Raw genomic sequence first — 26,576 nt, forward strand, 5'->3', positions numbered from 1 at the left:
TAGTACATGAAGTGATTATATAAACTTATCTAGATTCCAATTTATCCTGACTCTGCTTCATTTATTGGATTATCTGTTATGTGACCATGAACATTTCTCTTAATCTTTCAGAGCCTTAGTTTCCTCATCTACAAAATGGGTCTGATCTATTTGTTGTTCCTCAGACTTCTCCATCACCCATCTCCACGCCTTTGCACTGGCCAAATCTGTGTCTAAATATTTGAAGTCGATCTGTCCTCACCTCCACCTTGTAGAATCCCTTACTTCCTTCCAGTCTTAGGTAAAACATTATCTTATATATGAAGGTTTTCTGAATCTTCTCAGCTCCTAGTGGCCTTCCTTCCAGAACAAACTTGTATTTATTCTGTATATTCGCTGTACATCTCTTCCAGTCTTGTATCTCAAACGGGGTATCTCAAACTCAACATATCTAAAGCAGAACTCATACCCCTGACCTCACCTCTAGCCTCTCCTCTTCTGATCTTCCCTCTTTCTATTGAAGGCACCACCATCTTTCCAGTTATCTAGGTTGCCAATCATGTCATACTCTATACAGCCTCACTCATCCTGAAGATCTACTCATATCACTGAATCATGTTGAACCTTCCCTCATACTCCAATAGACTCCAGTGGCTCCCTATTACCTCCAGGATCAAATATAAAATCATCTGGCTTTCCTTTTCAAAATGTGGTCTTTTCCTATCTTTCCAATCTTCTTATATTTTACTCACCTCCACAATTCAACTAAACTAACTTATTTATTGTTTCTTACATATGAAATTGCATTTCCAGATGCTATACTTTTACCCTGGCTGTTCTACATGCCTGGAGCACTTTTCCCTCCTCTCCTCTGCCTCTTAGAATCTCCAGTATCCTTCAAGACTCAGCTTAAATGCTACCTTTGTGCAGGAGACGATTCCTCATCTCCTCCCAGTTGACATAGCTTTCCCCTAAGGTTATTTTCCATCTACTTTGTATCTTGTATGTACCTAATTATTTATGTGTTATCTTCTCCATTAAATGTGAGGTTTTTGAAGGTAGTAGTTGTTTTCCCCCCTTTCTTGGTACGTAGCACATAGAAAACAGTGTTTAATGAGTTGATCAATTGATTGATGGATATGTACTGATGTAGTATATATCAAAGTCTAAGTACTGCTAGTTAAGCAACCATAAACCCTGGAGGTCCAAATATTGGTGCTGCTGTCAAGGTTTCCCCTTACTAAGTTCCACTCAATTGCCTGATAACTCTGGGTTTTGTGAGGATCAAATGGGCTCATGTTTGTGAAGTATTTTGTGAAGCACAGTGCACCGTGTATATGTCAGCTCTCACTTTTAGAGAAGGTCTCAATCACACAGGTAAAATATCCTTAGGAAAAGAAGAGGATAGTTATTTGATCTGTTTCAGGTGATGGTTCCTGGAAAAAGAAAGCCATGTTATTCATTTAAATATACAGTAGAGATCATTTTCTTTTGATAGGGTGAAGAGGAAGGCAAGGATATTGTTCTTGTTTCACCTCTTTTTTTCTAAACTGTAGTTAGTACATTGAGGAGCCCACATATCCGCCAAAATGCATTTCAGCTAACCATGTAGACCTGATGAAGCAGAATTTCTCATCCATCTGGAGATCTGAAAGTTCTTTGTTGCCCTCTGCTGGAAACAGTGCCATGTTAGTTTCAAGGCAGCAAAATATTTAGGTAGATTTTTTACCCATTAACTTGTCAGACATTAGCCTTCTTGGACAGGGATAGGACCCATGATTGTATTCATGTGGTGGACTCCCAGATTGGGAAATTCCTTCTGCATTCAATCCAGAACACTGGCCTCCAGGCTGGTCCATGAACAAGACACCCTATCTCTCAGTTCTGGGCATTTTCTCTGGCCATCTGCCATGCCTGGAAGACTTTCCCTCCATTCTGTCTACTGACCTCCCTGACTTCTTTTCAGTTCCAACTAAAACCCTGTTTCCCAACACTTTTTAATTCTTTTGTTTCCCTCCATTAATTATTTCCTGTTTGTTCTGTATAGAGCTTGTTTGTACCTAGTTGTTTGCATGTTGTCTCCCCCCATTAGAATGTGGACTCCTAGAGGGCAGGGATTGTCTTTTGCTCTTTTTATCCCCAGTACTCAGCACAGTGCTGAGTAGTAGGCACATAGTAGGTGCTTAATAAATGTTTATGATTGATTTCTCTTTGCTTTTGTCTTCTTTAGCGTATATACCTATTGTATTGCTGAATCCAAAGGTATACTTTAGGGACCTTAAAAGTGTTAAAAAATTTCTAAATTGTTTCCCAAAATTGTTGGATGATATCCCTCACCCATAGAGAATTGGTGTGCCTGTCTTCTGACAGATTACGTAACTATTGATACGTGACATACTAGAAGGATTAAAAAAAAAAGACAATGTAGGGAGTTGGAGAAGGCAGGAGGGTGGGGCTCTGAGGTCGGAGGACTGGAGTCCCATTTTCAGCATTGCCACTTACTACCTATGTGATCTTGGGCAGATCACTCTACCTAGCCCTTGGCTTCAGTTTCTCCAGAAGTGAAATGACAGGTTCTGGGGTCCTTCTAGGCTAAGATCTTAATATGAACCTATGGTTTGGACTGAAGGACGAGGGTAGAGTTCATGGAGGTCTAGATTCCAATCCCAGTATTAGATGTTTCTGAGGTCCTTTCTAGCTCTAGGAGTACATACATCGTGGCATTTAGTTCAAGCCTGGAGGCACTGGAGCCTGTCTGTATTAATCAACCAATCAGTCAATATTTATTAAGCACCTACTATGTGCCAGGTACTGTGTTAACTGGTGGAGATACAAAGAGATAAAAGTTAGTAGTGGAGTATATTTGCTCTAGCTCTTAACTTGAAATATACCTCAATGACCTATCAGGGCTCTTGATTTCTGAGACATATTACCGATTTACTATTTGTAGAACTTATGATGTTCACTGGTATCTTATTCATTTATTACACAGGTGGCCAACATTCTTTCATCTGAAGAGAGCCAGCTGACGGGGGCAGGGAAGATATTTTCCCCAGGTTTCTGGGTGGGGGCTTAAGCCAAGTGAAATGTGACACCCCAGAACCCATTGTATCATAGGAGCCCCAGAAAGGAGGATTGAAGACTGGTGAGTGAATTACTCTTCCCTAACTGAGATCCAGGCTGCCAATAATAGGACTGTCCTTGGGGAGGGTCAGGGTCAGGCTAAGTGTGCATGTATCTCAAATTGTTGGCTTGTTTGTGTATACGTGTATTCCAGAATGTATCAAAAAAGAAATATTAATTTGTTTTATTTTAGATTTCATTTCACATTTTGGCATTTCTTTTGCGAAGGGGGTCTCTAGCCCCAACTCTGGCCAGACTAAGAGAAGATGTTGAGGGAGCTTTCCCTACTTTTTCTTTCAAGTGGGGAAGAAAGCCCTAAATCTACATTTGCTGTTATTGTGGTTGTTCAGTCTTGTCCTATTCTTTGTGACCCCATTTGGGGTTTTCTTGGCAGAGATACTGGAGTAGTTTGCCATTTTCTTTTCCAGTTCATTTTACAAATGAGGAAACTTATGCCATCGGGGTTAAGTGACTTGCCCCGGGTCACACAGCTAGTAAGTGTAGAGAAAGTGACCTTCCTCGTTGGTCAAAGTTCCTCACTTGGAGAACTCTCTTGAGTAATTCAATAAATCACTCAATGGACATTTATTAAGGACTTACTGTGTATCAGGCTCTGTGCCAAACAAGACGCTGGAGAGAAAGGCAAAAACAGACTTTGCCTTTAAGGACTGTGCTTTCCAATGGGGGAGATAACATGTAAAAAAGAGGCACATGCAATACACATGTAGGGTGGTGTCACCTGAGGGGAGGGGAGGCACTGAGGGGCTTAGGAAAGGCCTCCTGCTGAAGAAGAGATTGGAACTGAGATTTGGTAGAAATGAGAGAGAGAAAGAAAGAGAGGGAGAGACAGAGAGAGAGGGAAAGACAGAGAGAGGGAGAAAGGAAGAGACAAAGAGAGAGAGACAGATACAGACAAGACAGAGAAGGAGGGAGACAGAGACAGAGAGGGAGGGAGGGAGGGGGAGAGACAGAGAGAATGGGGAGAGACACAGACAAGATAGAGACAGAGGAAGGGAGAGGGCTGAGCATTCTAGGCATGGGGCACAGCAAGTCCAAATGGGGTATTGTGTCTGGTGATCTGCAAGTAGGCCCCTGTGGCTGGATTCTAGTGCATCTGGACATGGGTAGAGCAGGAGGACACTAGAAAGGCAGGCAGGCACAGGTAATGAAGAGTTTTGAATGCCAGAGGATTTTATAATGGAACCTGGAAATAACTGGAATAAACAGTAGTTTATTCAGTGGGAGGGTGAAATGGTCAGACTTACAGTTTATATACATACCCAGTTATTTGCATGTTGATTGTAAATATGAAAAATTTGAGAATAAATTCATGAGAATCTTCGTTTCTTGAGGGGAGAAAGCTGTTTTTTCATTTCTTTACATTCCCAGAGCTCTGCCAAGTGCCCCTACTGGGGCAATGGCTTCAGTTGGAGTTCTTTCCTCTCTCCTATTACCTTCTTGGGTAACCCGTAACTATTTCTGGACTCGCAGCAGTTCAGAACTCTTGAATGTAGCCCTTTCTGCGCAATAAAACCACTACCGAGAATGAATAAATACACAGTCACATAGCTGAAAACCAGAGGAAGCTGCAGGAGCAACCTCAGTTTTGTTAATCATTCAGGATGTGTGGGGGAGTAGGGAGAGCTCTTGACCTTAAAATCAGGAAGTCTTGAGTGCAAGGCTTATCTCCACCAGAGTCTCAAGGCTCTAGGGAGCTCTCCAAGATTCCCAGTGGCAGAGATGGTGCCAAGCTGTAACCCCTGGCCTGCATCAATGAGGAAGTCAAGGGGCCCAGTCCTATCTCTGTGAATGAGGAACAATGCTGGATTATGGGGTAATGAAGAGAAATAGACTTTGTTCTTTGGAAGCTTAAATTCTTAAGATCTAAGTCACAATGATCTGCAAAATGTACATGGCCATTCAATATAAAATAACATTTACAAATGGGTCTCACATTGAGCCTACTGTTGTGTTGGGCAGCACTCCCACCCCCTCATCCATAGCGACCTGTGTGATTCGCTCCCCCTTCCCCATCTGCTTAGCACCTGGGTGGGTTTAAGTCTGGCTTGGCTCCAAGGAATTCTGGGTAGTAATGAATACAGGTAACCTTTGAGTACATCCCAACCTTTTCTGGGTTTGCTTTGACTTTGAACCTTTCATGTAAGTGATGTCAAATGGGAGGCCATCCAGATCCAACAAAAGGTATGAATACAACCCTCACCCCTGTTTTTCTTTGGTCATCTCAGTAGCATCAGGCCTGTTGTACTGGAGAATGCCCAAATCGGAAGTCTTAAGAAGCTGCTGTTTGCCTTTTGGCCTCATGACTCTTCGAGCTTCGAGGTCCCCCAATCCAATTATCTTGTGTTTGTTATATAGATTGAGTTTACTTATCTGCATTTACTGTCTCTCCTCATAGAAGGTAAGATCCCCGAGGGCAGGGACTATCCCAGTTCCGTTTCTATATCTCCAACATTTAGAGCAGTCTGTGGCACATAGTAGAGGCTTAATAAATGGGCTGGGTGATTGATGGATGTGTTCCATCTTTCGCAGTGGAAGCTCATTGCTAACTCCTGTGGTTGAGATCTGCACAATGTAAGGTGCTCCATCTCCTCACTAGAGGGGGTCAGAGTCTAAGCAAAGCATTTGTCTCAGGCAGAGCAGAACAGGCTTTTGGCCTCCTTTTCTCCCTCCAGTAGAACACCCAATTGAAAAGATTTAGGAGTCAAGTTTGCTAAAGCTGAATGTTCTCTTGTTGCTTCCAAGTGAATTAATTCAATAAGTATGATGCAAAATAGTGGGAGATGACAAGAAAGGTGTAAACCATTAGGCTGAATGCTTCCCTGGGAGCTCTAAGCACCAGGGAAATCACAGATCCCAGAACTGTTCCTGATTCTGGGGCACAAGAATCCCTTACACAATTAAATCACAGTGACCAGCAAAATGTCCCTGGCCGTTCAGAGAGTGTATCATTAAAATAGATGTTACATTAGGACTCGAGCTGCCCGGTGAGGCTCCACTGGAATGCAGCTGACTGGAGCTGACCTTGTCCCTGTTCGCAGATCCTTGAACTGCCTGAGGCTGATCAGCCCCAGTCTCCGATTACTTTGTAAATACTTAACTCTCCCCTCTGGAGATTCCAAAGCTTTCTTTATGGACTTTCACTCGTTATGGAAAACAAATTACCTAGTGAAACCTGCCCTGGGTACCTGCAGTCTGGTGGCTCAGAGAATTGTACCCCTATTTAACACTTTGTAAGAATCCTTCCAACACACACATACCCCTCACACCTCGGATGCCCTTGGGTGGCAGAGAATTATGAGGGAAGTCTGCTGCTGACCTTCTCTAGGTTTACTGGAACTTTAATTCTAACTAATGCTGAATGAGGGGCAGCTACATGGCTCAGTGATTAGAGTGCTGGACCTGGAGTCAGGAAGACCTGAGTTCAAATCCAGCTTCAGACACTCACTAGCTGTGTCACCCTGGCAAGTCACTTAACCTATGTTTGCCTTAATCCACTGCAGAAAATCCCATGGACAGTGTGGACCAAGGAGTTGGATATGAATGACTTAACGATAACAACAATATTGAATGGGAGGTACAATCTCAGGAACAATGAGGCTAAGAACTGGGATGATACCTTGAGAAACACTTTGGTCACAAGGACTTTTTTTTTGTTGTTGTTTAGGACAGGAGAGACTGAATGGTCTTGTAGTCGGTGGAGAGGGAGACACTGAAGATGATGAGAGAGACAGGGTGTGGCAGGAAGGAGAGGAGGTCAGTGTTGGCAAAGAGGTGAGTCATTTGTTTCATTGAGACATAAGTGAAGAAAGAGTGAAGAGGGAAGGGAAGACAGGGCTTCTGCAGTTGGGAGGGAGATGTTAATTCTAGTACCACAGTACTGGAAATGACCTTCAAAGGTGCCTAGCAGAGCTTCCTCCCATTTTACAGATGAGGAAACTGAGTGCTAGCAACTTCACAGGCTCATGGACTTGTCCAAGAATCCACAGCTAGACAGAATAGGAGAAATGGAGCCCAAGTTCCCTTAGGTCCACTTGGGGCAGTGTGGCACAATAGGCAGCTTAGAGTCAGTCAATAATAATTAAGCACCAACAATGTTCCAGGCACTGCACCTGGAAGTACAAAGAAAGGCAAAAGACAATCCCTGCACTCAAGGAGCTCACAGTCTAATGGGGGAGACAATGTGCAAAGATATACATACGGAAGGCTATCCACAAAGGGAAGGTACTAGATTTAAGAGGGATTGAGAAATGTTTCTTTGTAGAAGGGATTTTAACTGGGATTTGAAGGAAGCCAGGGAAGCTAGGAGGAGGCAGAATATTCCAGTAGGATTTAGAAAACATGACCCTGAATTCACTTAATTTACTTAATTTCTATGAGCTTCAGGTAATCCCCCAGGACTTATGTGCTAAGTCAAGGATGGATCACAGCATCAAATGCTTAGAGCTGAAAAGACCTTTGAGGTCTTCTAGTTCAACCTCATTATTTTATAGATGAAGAAACCAAGGTTCAATTCTGAGCTTAAGTAACTTGTCCATGGTCACATAGCTAGTAAGTATCAGTGACAGGATTCGAACCTGGAGGTTCTTGACTCCAAGTTCAATGCTCTCTCCCTTATCCCAAAGAATTGTTAGTTGGTTTGATAGAGGGAGTTTCCACAATGGGAGGGACCCAACATGGTGATATTAAAGCTCCTTTGTGTATTTGTTCTGTCTGTGGTGGCACACTTAGCCTCTCTGAGGAATAAAGTCAGATAGCCTCCATCTTAGAAGGAGATAGTTAATTGGATTACTACCCAGAGAAAGAGAGGTAGAGATTGCATAGAAGAATGAACAAAGCTTGGGCCAGCCACTGTGAGTCACTTGATAGGGAGTAGATCTGAAATTAATGAAAGTATGAGGTCCTGACTGAAGTTATGAGGCACAATTAGTAGAATTTCATCTCTTTTTGCAGCAAAGTTCAGTGATGGAGGAGCAGGAACAGAAGGAGGGGTAAGATTAAAAGCCAGCAGTGATTGTCAAGGAAGACATAGCAAAAGATGAAGAGGGCAAAGAATTTTAGGGTGGTAGCAAGAGTATTGTCAAAATATCTAGCCATGAAGTCCAGGCTGAATGGACAGAAAAGGAAGAATGACCTACTGGAGAAGTGGGAGGGGGCTAGGGATTGAAGGTTGAAATAAGATGAAAGAGTAGGCAGGAAGGAATGGGATGTGGGAAAGTGGATGCAGTGGTGGTCAAAGTTGGGGCGGGGGGAGTTCAGTGTTTGAGATCTTCGGGAGACAACAATTTCTCATACTTGCTTTCTCTAAGTTTGCAATCTACCTAAATGTTTTCATATTGTTCTTCCCAACACAATGTAAGCTCTGTGAAGGCAGGGCTGTGTTTGTTTGTTTGTTTGTTTGTTTGTCTTTGTTTACAGTTCTCAACATGTAGTAAGTGCTTAATAAACCTTTGTCATATGGTAGCTTTCATGAGATCAAAGGCATGGCCATGAAGAGGGTAACAGATATTGAAGGGAAATTAAGTCCAAGGAACTGTGAGATTGGAATGGTCTTCAGAATGCATATCACAATGACCAAGGAGGATGAGGAGAGGAAGGATACTACTTGATGCATTAGGAAGATTTCATGACTTGGAGATGAGTAGATGATGGTCACAAAGGTGAGAAGAGGGTTGTATAGATTTCAAGAGAGAAGAGCCTGATTAGTGATGGGGGCATGGTGGTGCGGATCAAACAATGGTCTGAAAGAGGCAGTAGGACTCAGAAGGGCACTTGGCTCGTTACTCTCCCTGTGCATTGGGAAGGAGAAGCCAGGGCCTCCATCAGAGAAAATTATGAGGGAAGAGCATCCACTATGGAAAGCCAGTTTTCCAATGGACTTTTGTAGGTAGAAGGAAGAATTTCAGGAAAGATCAAAGACACGGGCATTGGCTTACAATGATTATTACTTGGTAGTGTTCCCAACCACATACAATGAATTAATAGAATCATGGTTGTTGTATGTGTCTATTTCTCCATTCATCTCTGGCTTTTAAATACTACAGTGGCAATAAAGGAGTTATTTGTGAAGTTATTTAAAGGTTGAGCAGACAAAGATTTCAGCTGGGACGACTTTATCATCTCCATCTCCATTTCTTTTAAATCCTGAAGATCAGTCCAAATGGTGATGGAAAGTTATTGAGTTTGGCTCTGCAGAGGAGTGTAACAGAGACATAGATGACAGTTCCTCCTTGGAAGTTATATAGGGAGACAAGGCTAATGGACTTTTTATAGGGAGAAGGCCCTCAGTAAATATTTGTTGGAGGGATGAACAGACGGACATGGGATAATTAGCAAACGATGCAGGAGAGCCTGTGATGAGCTTGTCAGATTTCATGATATAGGTTGCAAAGTCTTACAGATGTTCAGAGTGGGGAGAGGTCTTTATGCGTGGGCCTACTGGGGTGAGTTTTATGGAGAAGGAGAAAATTAATCTGGGACTAAGGGTTCAGTTAGGTAGAGGGCATTCTTATTGGAGGAAGGGGCAGAAGAAAGTGTACGCTCATGACTGTGACTACAACAGACCATGGAATTAGAGTGAAATCAACAGGGTCGTTCATAGCACGATAGGATCTAGAACTGGTTGGGACTTCAGGGGTCCTCTAATCCAATCCTCTAGCTTTGCAGATGAGGAAACTGAGTCTCAGGAAGGTTAAGGTTTGGAGAATTGAACCTGTGAACTTGACCTGCTGGGCATGCCAACCTAAGCTAATCTACCACAGGTAAAATGTGAAATATACATAAGACAATAGTGGAGACTGAATATATCTCTACCAACTAAGACTATATCCTGAAGTAAGGTTGAATTTACATGAAATATGTGATAAAAATTTGTGTTGTTTTTCATTTATGAAGTCCTAGAAAACAAAGCATAGGCCAATAAGACTTTAGCTATCCTTGGGAGAAAAGAGAACCTCAGCCTCTCCATTCAACTTCCTTAAAATGCCCATTCATGCATATTCTGAAGAAGGCGGGGGAGTTAGAATACAAGCAACCATGTGCAGTCAGGCATATGTTTGAATTCCATACAGATTTTCTGGGGGAAAATCTTTTTTGCTTTTAATATTTGTGCAATATGATCTCTTTGGCCTTGGGCCATCTTTTCTTGAGTCTGAAAACCTCGTGTCAGGGCCAAACATTGCGAATGTGAGTATGGCATTGGGTTCCTCTGGACAGAGCCTGATGCTGGGATTCAGCTCATGTTGCCATGACCCAGAGCTTTTGAGAAGGAGACTTCCAACCAGGGGCTGTTTAAAGCGGCTAGTTTTCCAAATCCCCCACTCTGGGGGGAGTCAAGATATGCAGTTGAGTGGTGTGATCCTGTGTTGTTTTAGCACATTATAGGAAAGCAGAATTTAAATATTTAAATCTTCTTGCTGATGGGACTTGGAATATTACAAATAGCCCTACCAAATGGAATGTTAATTAACTGTATCTATAGTGGAAAACAAGAGGAAACAGAAACCTCCCCAAAATGGTCATGAAGCCCCAAGGTAGTGGAAATAGCAAGGAATAGTGAAAGAGTAGTGATTCTAGTTAGTCAGAGGTCTTGGGTTCAGATCTCACCTTTGATGCTTTTTACCTGGGTTACCTGGGGGAAGCTGTCCAGGCCAGAGTTTCCTCATCTGTAAAATGGAGGGGTTGGACAAGATTGTCTCAGAGGTGCTTTATCTATGAGCTTTTGATCCAAATTAGAACTGACATTTATAAAGTGCTTTAAAGGAGTATGAGATGCTATATAGAGATACATATTCCTCCAGTAGGAATGTACACATACATATGCATACAAATACACACGTATGTATACATACATACATGTAATCTACCTTATAATATATAATATGCAAAAGATCGATATATTATACATATTTATCAATATATTATTTGTGAATCAATATATTAATATTTAATTAATTATGATATATTCTAGATAAGGCATTTTCCATATGCAATAACTAATAGGGTTGCTATTATCATGATATAATAGAAATTTACATTTTGTACAGGATAGTCTTCATTTTGCTTTGTACATGAAATGTCCATTTTATTTGATGTTTAAGTATAGAATAAAATGAATAAAATTAAAAACAAGAAAGGAGGAGTGTGGGATTTGAAGTCAGACACAAGTTCAAATTCTGGTCCTGCCTCTTGTATCTGTGTGACATTGAGCCTTCTTCGGCCTCAGTTTCCTCATCTGCCCAATGAAGGGGGTTTGAATAGATGATCCTTATATCTAAATCTCCAATATTATTCTCCTGAATTGGAATGGCAAAAGTGTTATGGTATGTGGATGTATGTCCACAAGGATGTTCCATCCCTGTGGGCATAGATTCCTTATGAATTTAAAGAGTGAGAATTCAGAGCCAATCAGCATGCAGAAAGTCACCTGGCAGCACTGGAGGGAGGCGAGCCACCTCAGTAGAACAGGGGAAGAGGCAGACTTGGAGGTCTGTAGTGCAGTGCAAAGAGCTTGGAAGCCAGAAGCTCCTGATTCAAGGACTAGCTTTGATCCTTTCAGGCTGTGTGATCTTGGACAGAGAATTTGGGATCTCTGGGCTCCCTCTTTCAAGGGAAGAGAGTGCATAGAATAAAAACCATACTCTGTGGAGTCAAATGGTATGGAAAGCCTAAGGAGAAAGAGGACGGAGAAAAGGCATTGGGTGAATAGGAGGTCCTTGGTGATCTTAAAGAAGTTTGTGTGGAGTGATGAGCAAAGAAGCCAGATTTCAGGGGAGGAACAATTCACAAAATTTATTTTTAAATTTTTGTAAATCTGCTGTTTAGAGACTAGACAGCGAGCTGTGACTAGCATGGGGTGAGCAGAGCTTTTTAACAGGATGTTAACATCTTGTGTGTGTATGTGTGTATATGTGTGCGTGCACACACACCCATATTCATTTCCTCTTTTGAAGTGCCCTCTCTGTGGCAAATACAAATACATACCTCATATAATAAGGACCTGCTCTGGTCCACACCTGATGATCTTGGACTGGCCCCACTCATTCTGTCACTTTGACATGTGTGTGTGATCCCCAGTCCACTCATCTCTGGTTTGTATTACCTCTTCTCCATCGAATCTTTGGTGGAACTATGCCACCTGCCACTCCCCCTGTGCACCTTCATCTATCAACTTTTTGCCCCAGATGAAGATAATCTGTTTCTCTTACATATCACCCCGTCTCACATTTTCATGTTTATGTTTTGGCTGTTGCCCATCCAAGAGCATAGTCCCTCCTCACTTCTACCACTTAGAAAACCTAGTTTACTTTGAGGCTCAGCTCAAGGGTCACCCTCTCAATGAAGCCTTCCCTAATCCCTGGCAGCTTCTAGTGTTTCCTCTCATCCCAATGATCTCATATTTATTTTTTATCCGATATATGTACAAATGTGTCTTCTCATTGAATGCAAGTTCCTTGAGGACAAGTTCAAATTTGTTTTTGTATCCTCTGTAGCTAACACTGTGCTTGCCATGTAGTAGGAGCTTACTAAATACTGGTTGAGGGGTTGAATGATTTATAGTTTAGACTCTGTTGTGTGATGTGAGGTAAGAGAATGTATTTTTCATACTCTAAACTGGATGTTCTCTTTTCTGGTTCATGTGTACACATTTCCTCCTTGGATTAGAGTGGAGATATGTATATAGTGACATCTTAACTGCCACGTACCTCAGTCCAGGTAGTGAATACTTGAGTAGCCAGTACAGGCTCTGTGTGTGTGTGTGTGTGTGTGTGTGTGTGTGCGTACGCGTATCAAAGTCAGCGGATGACAATCATCCTCCAATCGCCTGACATCTATTTATAGCCTTCCCTACCTCACCCACCCTCTGTTTCTTATTTTTAGTTTTCTATAACAATTTGGTTCTAGGTTTTACCTGAGTAGACAAGCATGAAATGAATTTTCCATAGCATTTTTTACTAATGTCAGGAATTCTTGCAGCTCAGTATCACTGATTAGTAACAGTCCTCTCTCTGGGGACCCTTTTTTCATTTAACTGAGTTATCTCCTCCTGCATTCATTCTGTGTCCTAATTAAGTTAGACTCCCCTGGAAAAAAAAAAAACAAACCCAAACCTCATTGCCTGTATCCTCAACTCATTACCAAGCAGTCTTCATGGCTCCCCCTTTTCAGTGTTACTTCTTATAGCTTCCACAAGACTAACTCGAGTTTTATTTTCCAGGGAAAGATGACTTCTTTTGCTGATTACATTGTTAGTGATAGGCTGTGTGGAAATAGACGAAGTCTCATCTATTTTCTTATTTGAGCGAACTTTGTATGTCACAAGATGCTGCTGGGAATTACTACCCTGTATTGCTGCTGAGTCCCTAGGTAAGATTTAGGCTGCGATCTCTTCAGTTTCATTAGGATGATAAATAAAACAATCCAAATTGGTTCTGCAGCAAGTGATGAGCGTGGCCGCAAGGTTTATATATTTGATCTTACATTTTTTTTGATTAGATACTTAATTTTTGTCATCATGGCTCAGAGGACAGCTGCAGTAATAACTAACCTATTCCTTGAGCTAGTGTCCCTTCAGCTGAGGCCAATTAATCCCTTCTTGTAGACATAATTACAAGATCATAAACTCACAGCTTTAGAGATGTGGAAATTAGAAGTCAGCCCTTTTAAAAGTATTGGTCCTGGGCAGCTAAAGGTTGCAGTGGATAGAGCACTGGCCCTGGAGTCAGGAGGATTTGAGTTCAAATTTATCCTCAGACACTTGACACTTGCTAGCTATGTGTCTCTGGGCAACTCACTTAACCCCAATTGCCTTGCCCCAAAAACCCCCAAAGTGTCGGTCCTCATACCTGAGTAATGAGTCGTATTCTTTCTAGTCACAGCCTTCAAAAACTTTGGGTAAAAAAAGGCTTCCATTCAGTTTTTCTTAGAAGAATCCAGTCGTGATATCAGACTGGGCTCTAGGATCAGTCTAGCCCAAGGCAAAGGAGATGGAAGACTCCTGGATTCAGAGCACAGGTGAATCAAAATCTTCCATCCTGTGGAATGAAGGTTGACCTTTCATCCCATTTTGGACAACCAAACTCTTTCTTAGCTTTGAAGTCAACCTTTCATCTTAGACCCCTGGAGTTTACCCTTGTTCCTTTAGGATTCAGACGCCCCTTTGGTACGCGTCCCTCACCCTCATTTATTCTGAATCTAGAGTGTGACCAGTCATTCATTCAACAAATATTTATGTGCCTATTAAAGAAGGAAAAAAGCACTGACTTGGAGGAGAAGGCTTCCAGTTATATATAGTAATAATAACTGACCTTTATAGGTGGAAAGAGCCAAGGCCCAGAGTCAGGAAGACCTGAGTTCAAATCTACCCTCAGACCCTTGCCAGCTGGATGATGCTGGGCAAGTCATTTATTCCTGTCTGCCTCAGTTTCCTCTTCTGTAAAATGAGATGGAGAAAGAAATGGCAAGCCATTCCAGTATCTCTGCCCAGCAAACCCCAGATAGTATCATGAAGAGTCAGACATGAATGAAATGACTGAACAACCATAGTATCATTTAGCACGCCATTGAATTTCTAATAATAATTGGCATTTATACAGCAGTCCACTAGATTGTGGGCTTCTTGAGGGCAGGGACTGTCTTTTTTGTGCTCCAAAGTACTTTACGTAGGTCACATGGTAATAATGGCTACCATCACTTTTACAAGTATTTCATTTAATCGTCTCAATAACGCTAGGAGGTTGGTGTTATTTTTATCCCCATTTTAAAGATGAGGAAACGGAGACAGACAGAGGCTACGTGACTTGCCCAAGGTCACACTGCTAGTAAAGTGTCTGAGGCAGGATGCAAATTCAGGTCCTCTTACCTCTGAGCTTAGCACTCCACCTGCTGTCCACCTATCACCTATCATCAAACCTGACAATAATCCTGTGCAACAAGTAGTGCAGGCACTATTATCTTCATTTTATAAATAAAAAACTAAGACTCAGGTGAGATGAATTCTCCATGGTCACATAGCAAACAAACAGGATTTGAACCCAGGCTTTCCAGACACTGAGTCCAGCACAGTATCTACCCAGGATGCCATACTGTCTCCATTGTAGAGCAATAGTCATGGTCAGCATTTAACAAATATTTGAATTGCCTTCATTTAGATTTCTGGTGCGGATACTCACTAGCTTTGTGACTTCTCTCAGACTCGATTTTCCTCATCTGTAAAATGGAGGTAGGATGTGGAATACCTACGTCATGTAATTTGCATAAGTACTAATTTACGTAATACGTGTGCTCTATTACTAGAAAGTACATTATCAATAATAACTACCCCCGCTGGCTGGAGGATCAGAGGAGGCTTCCTGGAGGTGGTGGCGTTTGAAGCTGGACTTGAAGGATGGGTAGAATTTTCCCATATAGAAACAATGCCCAAAGCTGTGGCATAATCTTTCCTGTTTCTTAGTTGAGTTCTGCTACTGTCATGGATCTTCAGAGCCCTTGACCAGCAGACAGGAGACTGAGTTTCAAGCAGAGATTTTATTGTTCTACTGTAATGTTGGTTAAGTCATTTAACTTTCCTTACCTTATGTTTCTTCATCTTTTAAAAGAGAAGGTTGTACTAATAGATGATCTATTCCCAGGGCCCTTCCCACCTCTAAAACTCTATGAATCAGTGGATCTAAGACTGCAGCCAAATTATATCTTCCATTGCCCACCTTTCCACCATTATACCTGCCTGGGTTTTCCTTCCTTGCCTGCCTTCTCTTGGACTCTCGGTGGCCAGCCTCCTTTTCTGACATTCTTAACACACAGTTCTGAACCTGTGTGCTCCTTGTTTCATTCATACCTAGATGTTTACCCATGGAGGCAAGCCAGCGTATGGTACAACATAGGCTTTCTTAATGTGTGCTTGCCAGTTGATTGAAGCAGCTTCCTTGTCCCTGGTCTACCCAATAGTCACCAGAGTGCTAACAGTGAAAGCTTCTAGAAACACATAACAACTTTGGAAGAGACATCAGGGTCTGATTTGTTTGTGATGGGTCCGCCTTTTAGAGTCAATCTGACCAGGAGAGTCTGTTTCCCGGAGATATTTGGCCTTATTTGTAAATGAGCTCCAAGTGCTTATTCATCCTTGAACCCATGCAAAAGTAAAGTTACGCTGTGGTCTTTTGTGTGCTCCTGATTGAAAATGAAGATGGTGGCCTTGGGCAGTTAGAATCCTTTGGGAGATTTTAATTAGAACCAAGAGGATTTTTAAACAATGGCTTTCAAGTCAAATTGGCACTAGGTCATCCTATTCTTCCCCTGCTCCCCCTTTCCTCTCCCCCTTCCCACTCTAGAATAAGAAATTCGGAAGACTGAAGTCAAGTCAACAAAGGCTTATTAAGCATCTATTTGGCACCAGTGCTGTGCTGCTCACTGACATAAAAACTACTGACTTGTGCTAAGCCTCTGACAAAGAGATTCCTTCGAGATCTGTGCATGTTGAGGAAGGCTGTTCATCATTCAAAACCACGTCTTCCTCTATTATTGTATATTTAAAGGGATCCTTTGAATGCCCTTTAATTTGGTTCATTTCAGGCCATTAGCTAGGGACAGACTACTTTGCATAATGAATGATTCCCATCATCTCATGCAAGCCATATGTCCAGATCTATATAGTACTGGACCCACTGTACTACTTACAGATAGAAACACATTTAATCAGAATCTAATACTGATATTCCAAGGAGCAAACCTTCAATGAATATAGCCTCTCTCCTCACTTAGGCAAAAATTGTTGGGAACACAATAATACCTAGCATGTAAATAGCATTTGAAGTCTGCCTACCCTGATCCTGTTACCTTGTTTAGTCCTTACAACAACCCTGGGAGGTAGGTGCTATTATTATCCCCATTTTACAGATGAGGAAACTGAGACAGATTAAGTGATTTTCTTAGTAAGTATCAGAGGCAGATTTGAACTTAGGTTCTTCTAACTCCAAGTCTGACACTCAGTCCCCCGTGGCACCTATCTGACTGAACATAGAGACCCAAGTATTCATCATAAAGAGAAGAATGGTGTATATAAATTGTTTGCAGGTTTGAATGGCTCTGTAAAGATTATCTTATGGTCAAAACTACACTTGCTTTCCTTTACCGATGATGGTAAATCATTTTTACCTCATCCAGACTTCCTTTTGGGGTCAGAGTGGCAGAAAAGATGGACAAAAAGATTTCTCTTCTCTCCTCCTAAATGGTATTGGGATCTAGATAGCTTAGTTTGGCATAAAATGAGACACTTGTACCATGTCCAATAGTTAATAAAAAGAGATGAACTTAGCCATGGCAAAGAGTATATTTGATATATTAGCTTGGACACCATGCTGATTCAATTGAGCACAGCTTGTCTACCTCTGAGTTGTCCATGGTGCTCCTCAATTCATACCTCAGGGAGAAAATTCTTCGTATAATCAGGAGAGCAGAAAGCTACATCAGCATCCTGGGTCTTCAGTCCTGAGCCAGCTGAGTCTTGACAAGGGTCTCAATGCCTTTTTAGGAAAAGAAGTTGACCCATGCCTCTGAGGACTCTGATAGATTTTCCTACTGCCATGGGTGGCAAACTCATAACCCCCATTCTCAGGGAATCAAACTGCACTATGAACTATATCGATGCAATGATTAAAGCAAGTGATACTGTGTCCTTATAAGACTTCATTGGTGCTTTTCTTTTTAAAAATGAGATTTACAACTGTGATTTTATCAGACATGGGAAACTCTTCATGTGGGTGTTGCTACATCAACATTTCATTGCTTAGTGGTTCAGTGACTTGCCCGTAGCTAGAGCATGTCAGAAGCAAGACTTGAAGCCAGGTCGTCTTGACTTTTCTATGCACTAGTCCACTTCCTATAAAATACAAATGAATACATGAATAAGAAATGGAAAAATCTGCCAGAATCATAAATAAATTAGTGAAGTAGCTGCATTTTGAAAAAAAAAATTTGTGTTGATGACTCTGGTGGATTGTGACTTTTATCACTGATCAGCGTGGTCACCATTGCTCCACAGTCTTTCGCTCACTTCTTGGATTTGACAATGGAACAGCCATGAACACTTATGAAACACCCACTATGTGCCAGGCAGTTGGTAAGGCTTGGAGAAACTACATGCTTTGCCCAAGATTTGTTGTTCAGTCATTTTTAAGTAATATCTGACTTTTCATGACCTTGTTTGGGGTTTTCTTGGCAAAGATACTGGAGCGGTTTGCCATTTTTTCTCCAACTCATTTTACAGATGAAGAAACTGAGGCAAACAGGGTTAAGTGACTTGTCCAGGGTCACACAACCGATAAGTGTCTGAGGCCAGATTTAAACTCAGGAAGATGAATTCTCCTGTTTCTAAGCCTGATGTTCTATCCACTATGCCACCTACCTGCCCTTGCCAAGATTACGTAGCTAGAAAGTGTCAAAGTCAGGTCTCGAACTCCAGTCTTTGGACAAGTCTGTTGCTCTTGCCATATACTGTTACTTCCACCGTGCCTGACGTATCACCTCTAAAAAGGACAAGGGCTTAGAAGATTAGACATAATCCTCTGAATACCCTGCAGCTTTCTCAGCGGAATACTGTTGGCTCATGTAGACATAGTTCTGACTAAAATAACCTAAATGGTGTGGATGGAATGTTTTATGCCTCTCCTCTCTCCCTCCCCCCAAGTGTTCTAAATGTTGGTTTCCAATGCTCTCCTCTCTTCCCTCCCTTTCCCTAAACTCCACTCCCTAAACTGCCCTGTATCAAAGGAATCCTTGATAGAAAAAAGTCAGATGGAATTTTTTTTTATAGCCCTAGTCTTGCAAACCATAAATACCTCCATCCATGTGAGCAAGTGGGTCAGAAATATTTATGAGGTACTTCTCACTATTCTCACCTCTGCGTAGGAACACTGCAAACGCAGCCCCATCACATTCCAATTCCTAATGCAAAAAGTCTCCAAAGGGATTCACTGGGGAGAATGTCTCTGATGCCTTGATAAGAGACTAGGAGGTCAGGATGGGAGAGAAGTTGTTGAAATCAGCATAGGTTCAAATCCTACCTCAGATACTTACTAGTTGTGTGACCTTAGGGAAGTCACTTTATCTTTTTCTGACTCAGTTTCCTCATCTTTAAAGATACTAGGAGAATAGATTCTGTAGCCTCTAAGGTGCTTTCCAGCACTAAATCTATGGTCCCATGAACAATAAATTTGACAATATTCAAATTTAAGAACTGGCACAGAGCTAATTTGGGGGGGAGGGGAGGGAATAGTTAGGGGTATTGAATGTCAGAATATATGCATTTTTCTCCTGGCATGATAATAGTTTGTCTTCATTTAATGCTCTAATGTTTACAAAGCACTTTCTGTATGACTACTCCGTGAGACTGGCAGTAGAAGTATTATTCTGTACTATTTACAGATGGAGAAACTGAGGCTCCTAGAGCTGAGATGACTTACCCAGGGTCAAACAGCTAGAAAGTATAAGATACCTAGTCATTTTTGTATCTGGGCACAAAGATATTCTTGGTTGGGGCAGTGCCCTATGAGAGGTAGCTTCCTATTTAAAATGACATTAGCACTTCCTTAGCAAAAATAACAATGTGTTTCTTCCTATTAGGAGTCCAAGAAGTCTGATTATTGGAGCTGGGGTGGCTGGAGCAGCTGGGGCTGTAGATAACCTTTATGGGAAACAGATATGGTTCTGGAGAAGGAGTTAGAAGAGGTCTCAAAGCCAAACTTATTCTCTCAGTGCCTCTAGAATGAAGATGATGATGATGATGATGATGATGATGATGATGATGATGATGAAGAAAACGATGATGGTGGTGATTATAGCACTTATATAATACTTTAGGGTTTGCATAAGATTTTACATATACTATGTCATTTGATCCTGAAGAAAAGCCAAATGACGTGTCCAAGGTCACATAACTAGTGCATGTCAGGCAAGATTATGAACTCAGGTCTTCCTGACTAAATCCAGTGCTCTGTTCACTGTGCCACCCAGCCCTAAGGCTATGAAGATATGGGAGTTTTGCACTATGTCTTTGTACCAGTGAAGGATGTTTCCACACAGGAAGGTTTCTACTTTGGTGAAATCACTGGGATCCCTCTGTTTCCCCTTTGTTCTTTGGATGATCCAGGAATTTGAAAATTGTTTCCTGATTCACAGATATATAGAGTTTTTGTTTCAGGGTAAGACTCAGAGCTGGTGCAATTTCCCAAATGGAATCTAATCTCTTTTCCGGTAAATTGGGAATAGTGTATAACTTAATTATAACATTGCCATGGTTTGAAATCATATTAGTCCACTCAGTCAAGTAGCCTGAGTAATAAATGACACATTAGAGAAAAGGAATTTGGATAACAGCATTGATTAATGGAAGCTAGTATTAGTCAGTTTCAACTTCTTACATGATATACTTGATGACAAATATTGATTAAGAAAAAGAGAAAGTTTCTGGATTTGAGTTTCCAATACTTATTAGGTACAGAACGAAGGCAATTCTGAGATCAGAGCAAAGTGGAGAGATTCTCTGTCTAGTCCAGTCTATCATGGTCCACTGGAAAGAACAAGAAAGGACCCCTGCATTTTCTTGGAAGCTACTGTCAGCAGATTGGGAGGTTTTCTATGCTTAAGACCTCACACACTTCCTAAGACCTTCTGTAGGGAAATACACACCACTGGGAAGCAGAGATATTGAAAGTCCTCCCAGGTAATCAGACTCCCCACATCTGAACGCAGAAAAGGTCTTGGCTGGCTCTTCCTTCTTCCAAAGACACAGTTCAATTGCCTCAGTTTCCCCTGCTTTTCTGGTCTGCTCTCAGGAGGCAGTATCAGAGGACTCTGGTGCTAGCTTTAGGGTCTCGACCTTTTTACATCAAATGGCAACTTTCCTACTTTTCTGAATATTCTAACAGCCCCAGTTTTCAAGATGAGAAAACTGAAACCCAGAAAAGTTAACCGACTTACTCATGGTCTAACATTTTAGTGTCAGAGATGGGACTAGAACCCAAGACTCCTAGTTTCCATCTCATTACCCTTCCCAACAAACCATGAGTGTTCGTCACATACTTCCAAACACCAGTGAGGTTTTTTTTGTTTTGTTTTGAACATGTAGGCAAGTGTATAGTGATTTACAAACAATTTTGAATGAATAAGTTATTTTGATGATTATAAATACCCAAATTAACTATAAAGGACATATGAAGAAAGATGCAACCTGCATCAAGAGAAAGAACTGATAAATAGAAGCATATGTAGAATAACTTTACATATGTAAGTATATAGATACAATAATAATTATTATGTATGCATATAAAATATACATATATACATACACATACATATATACATATATGTGTGCATGTATATATATGTATATAAATGTGTATGTGTATACATACCCCTATCTGTGTCTAACGGTAGCCATTTCTAGGGCGAGGAAGAGAAAAAAGAAATTTGCATGATAAATTTGTTGAATAGTTGAAAGAAATAGCAAACTTTGCATAGTAGATTTGCAGCTTCATGTACAATAATCTTTTCTTATTGCATTATGTTGTGGAAATGCCTGTTTTAGTCCATAAATTAAAAATAAAAAAATACATATTTTAAAAAGAGCCTGTTGCCAAGAGACAAAGAGGAACGAGAGAACTGGATAATCCAAATAACTGGATAACTAAAACCTCAGGTTACGGGCAATAGGAGAGAAAATTGCACTTAAGGTGATTGCAAAAAACCTACTAGATCAAAACGTGGTCCATGGAGGGACTGTAATATACTTTAGTGGAAGGAAGAGTTAAAAAAGGCTTAGCGATCATGGATGATCATGACCATACTCTGGGGACTCAAGTTATTGAGGACCTGTAGGGATTTTTACGGATTTGTCCATTTGTCTATTGGGTGTTACTCCTAGTGTTACCAGTGAGCCCCCGAGGGAGAGGACCTTTAGCTTTTTGTCTGTATCCTAGCACTTAGTACAACATTAGGCATGTGATGCAGGTGATGCAGTAAATAAAAATATTGAACCTGAAGTTAGGAAGACAGGAGTTTGATTCCTGCCTCAGGCACTTACTAGCTGTTTGAACCTGGGCAAGTCACTTAACTTCAGTTTCCTCAGCTTTAAAATGGGATCATACTAGCCCCTATCTCCCAGGATTGTGAGAATCTAATGAGATGCTCCTTGTAAAGCCCTCTGCCCAGGGCCTTGTGCACAGAAGGTACTGTACCAGTGCTGGCTATTTTGGTTGTTGTCTTTGGACTCCTTACCGTTGGCTGGCTTGGTTAAGTCACCATGTGCTGGCAGCTGCTCTTCCTATACAGCCCTCCGTTAAAAACCCAGTCATGCTGCCCTCTTGGTCACCTATGCTCAAGTTACCAGAGAGGAATAAACTTGAAAAGCCTGCCGAGGGAAGGAACACAATTCTCTTGTGAACTTGGGCCTGCTTTGATGAGATGTTTCTGCCTCCCTTGTCCCACTCTGTCCCCTCATCCCCCTTTCTTCAGTATCAAAAGGAATTGACTTTTCTATAGATCTAGTTTGAAAAGCATTTTAGCCACCTCATTTGATCCTCGCAAACCCCTGGGAGATGGTGCTGCCATCATGCTCATATCACTGATGGAGCAGCTGAAGCCAAGAAAGATTAAGGAATTTGCCCAGAGTCCCACAACTAGTTAAATATCTGAGGCAGGATTTGAACTGAGGTCTTCTAAACTCCAAACCCAGTTCTCTATCTGCTGTAATAGCTACAAAGTATGGTGTAATGGAAAGTCATCTGAATATGAATCAGACGGCCTGGGTTCGAGTCCCTTATGGTGACCTTGGGTGGATCACTTTAGCCTGTATAGGCCTCATTTTCCACATCTGTAAAATGTGGGGGGGTCTGATGATCCCTAGGTTCCCTCCAGTTGCATTTTTGAATTGCCCCCCCCCTTGCAGTCTGGAGGTCAGAGTCTCCTATTAAATTTTTCTAGTTAGTTTCTCTTGTCATGAAATACTCTGCTCCCAGGGTCTGTTTTTCTGATGATGTTTTTCTTAATGAAAGTCAAATAGAGCATGACTAAAGCCTCAAGGACCTTCCATGGCTGCTATTATGCCATGGACAACATTTTTTTTTTCTGGGTCTTATGCATTTTAGACTTTGCTCAGCCTTCCTGAGCAATCAGAAACCTGTTTGAGACATCATCTTAGCCCCGTTGGTCTAGACTTGAGTCTTTGACTCATGAAACAATGGTACATTTGTCAGAAGACCAAAGGATTCTGGTAAACAGCATGATCAAACACCACCACTCTCTTCCGCGGTACTGTTGTTTTTTACTGTAGCACAGATGTCCAGTCATGGGCTTTTTCCTAATATAATTCCTTCTTTGCAGAGTGAGTGGAGAGTGGGGAATGGGACCAGAGATGACACTAGTCGTAAAACTGATTGAACATTTGGAAACTATTGATCATAATAACAGTATTTCATATTCATATGGTGCTTGCAGTTTTGTAAGAACTTAAAAATCATTTTCTATGACTCATCATCTGTAATTTGTCAGAGATACGATACTCTTAGAGAGTTATCTGGGTCATTTAAAGGTTTTGGGACTTGCCCATTTCTAGTATGTCAGATGCAGGTCTTCCCGCTTCCAAGGCTAACCCTCTAGCCACCATGCACCATATAATTTCTCAAGAAGATAAAAATGAGTTAGAAGCCCACAGGGAGCTTTTTGTGAATGGTTATGCAGGATTGTCCACTTTGGGACACTGCACATCTCAGGTGAATGACATTGATTCCGGATACCTCAGAAGTGTTAGGCTTCAGGACTGGTGAGGAGAATTGTCTTAATTCAAGGGAAAAGTGGGACAAAATAGATTGGGTGGGAAGGCATGCTTGAGCTCTTTCCATTTGTCTCTGTTGGATGGGGAGAAGAGTTAATTATCATGTTTATGTACTTCTGTGGCTGGTCTGATCACATCTGGAGTGGTTCTGGGCACTCCTTTTAAAAGTTGACTTTGACAGACTCTAAACATGTCCTTGTAGAGGAGAGGAAGAGACCTGAATCTATGCTAGATTTGGATTGGTTGGAAGAATGGTGTTTCATCTCAGAAAGATAAAATTCACTGTTGCAGAGGTGGGAGGGGATGGAGAGGGGTGGTTGTGATACATTATATCTATCTCTAAAATGTCACTGAATTTAGAATCAGCAGTAATGGGTTGTAAATGTGTGTGAAGTGTGCTACTTTCTATCTGTTACATCAGGGAAGTCATTTTAGATCCCCAGGCCTCAGTTTCTCATCTGAAAATGAAAGAGTTGGACCCAATGATTTTTACAAATCCCTTCTAGCCGTATATCCCACGATTGTACATAATATTTGCCATTCAGTTGTGTGAAAGAAGCATCCCCCTTCTCCTCTCAGGTTCCAGAGGCCAGGGTGAGGACTAAATGACTGGAAGGTCCATGAAAGCAGATCTTTACTGTTTGTAAGAGCAGCATGGGGGAATTGGTCCAAAAGCTTCTGAATCACCTGATTCTTTTATCCTACCTTACTCAGCTCACTTCATGTTTCCAGAAAGTAGGAGTCCCATGGCAGAAGTAGCATGGCCTGCGTGTGTTAAAACAAGTGCAGAGGGATCTAAATCCTGTCACTCCTTTAAGAAGTGTGAAGGAGTCCTGTTTGATGGGAGCAGAGGCACCCTGCTCCCTCCTTGGAGGTATTCATTAAGTACGATGTGTCCAGCACGATGCTAAGTGCTGGGGGGGGGGGGTACAAAAGCAGTCTGCTCTCCCAAGGAATATTCAGGAATATTTGCATTTTAAACAGGATAATGCTTAAATGTTTAATAACTGGCTTCTCCTCCAAAATGTTTGTAAGGCACATCTTTATGTTTAATCTCAATTATTTAACTTTTCTCCATCATTTACAAAAAACCTAGACAATCAACAAAATGATAAATCAAGCCCTTATTTGCTAATTTCCAAAGCATAAATGCTCACGCTGAGAATTAGGGGCAATTAGTTTTCCTGTTGGAAGGACAGTTAGGTGGCACAGTGGATAAAGTACCATGTCTAGAATCAGGAAGACTTGTCTTCCTGAGTTCAAATCCAGCCTCAGACACTTACTACCTGAGTGACCCTGGGCAAGTCACTTTGTTCATTTGCCTTTGTTTTCTCATTTGTAAAATGAGCTGGAGAAGGAGATGGGAAACCACTCCAGGATCTTTGCCAAGAAAAACCTAAAGGGAGTCTCAAAGAGTTGGACATGACTGAACACCAAGATCTCTTGGATCTGGCTTTAGTGTACCCCTGAATGCCTTGTCTCTATTTTTGGAATATCAAGAAAGGAAGGGTGGTGGTAGAGTAGAAAGCCCTCTAGCTTTAGAATCAGAGATTCTAGGTTCAAATCCCAGGGCTAGCACTTAGTTTCTCAATGACCTTGGGCACATTACTCTATAAAATGAAGGGCTTGGGCTATATGACCTCTTCAGTCCTGTGAATTGTCTATCTCATTAAGAGGTTCAGATCTTAAAGAATAAGATGCTGAGATTGGGAAAGGGGGGTGGGGAAAGGAGGGAGGGTTGTTAAATTTCTTCTAAAAGGACTCTTACCTCATTGGCTCCAACATACACATAGCATAGTAGTGGTTTCTGCTGTTTTGACATATCATGTACATTGAGGGCATTCAACATTCATTCAATAAACATTTATTAAGCACCTACTATATACTAGGCATTGTGCTAAGCTATGGTAATACAATGACAAAAAAAGGAAGAAAGGAAGGAAGAAAGAAAGAATGTCATTGACCTCAAGAAACTTCCATTCCATTGTTTGCAGGATGTTTGGATCACCCCAGTACCCTTCTTCTAGGTCTCATGGTCTCTCCAGAACTGGCCCACTAAAGATATGAATTATGTGGATGACTAAGGGAGAGTTACAACAGATAGGCCAAAGTATACACATCACATTTTCCAAAGAAGGACCTGTATTCAAATCCTGCTTCTGAACAGCTTACTCTCTCTGAGTCTCAGTTTCCTCATCTGTAAAATGAGGAACTGGAGTCCCCCAAGCCAGCTCTAAATTCCCTTTCAGCTCTATGTATGATCTTTGATGTTATAAAAGGTGAATTTATTCTCTGAGCAATATTTGTGGCTCAGGGGCAGATTTCCTCTATTATGATCTTTTTCAGTGTTTCTCAAAATCGGAGTGTGTGAAGAGACCAAAGCTGCTGATTTCCTGACATCTGCTTGGGCAATAACAGCGCTGATAACAGCGGCAAATGGTCCACCCTCTGAAAAGACTGAGCCAATATCCTTCTTGGAGCCTCTGCCCTCCAGCCCCAGCCTTTAGAATCCACTCCAGGGCCAAGAGAGAGGAGAGTTATGTTCCTTCCTGAAGGGCGGGCATAGTGTGGGATGGTGTTGCTAGAGATTGGAAAAGAAAAGGCTTGGGAGGATATGGGAGCCCCCAGGAGA

General features: G+C 41.6%; 1 protein-coding gene across 1 annotated transcript in view; it reads left to right on the forward strand.

The window, feature by feature from the left end:
- The first annotated feature begins 4,803 nt into the window (after positions 1-4,803).
- The window catches only part of STRIT1 (small transmembrane regulator of ion transport 1), a 47,012-nt gene continuing 25,239 nt past the window's right edge, over positions 4,804-26,576 (forward strand). The window contains exon 1 of the mRNA XM_072621026.1: positions 4,804-4,936. Coding sequence (XP_072477127.1) covers positions 4,912-4,936 — 25 coding nt within the window. The 5' untranslated portion in view covers positions 4,804-4,911. The remainder of the gene's footprint in view (positions 4,937-26,576) is intronic.

Source organism: Notamacropus eugenii, chromosome 6 (assembly GCF_028372415.1).
Source record: "Notamacropus eugenii isolate mMacEug1 chromosome 6, mMacEug1.pri_v2, whole genome shotgun sequence".
NCBI lineage: Eukaryota > Metazoa > Chordata > Mammalia > Diprotodontia > Macropodidae > Notamacropus > Notamacropus eugenii.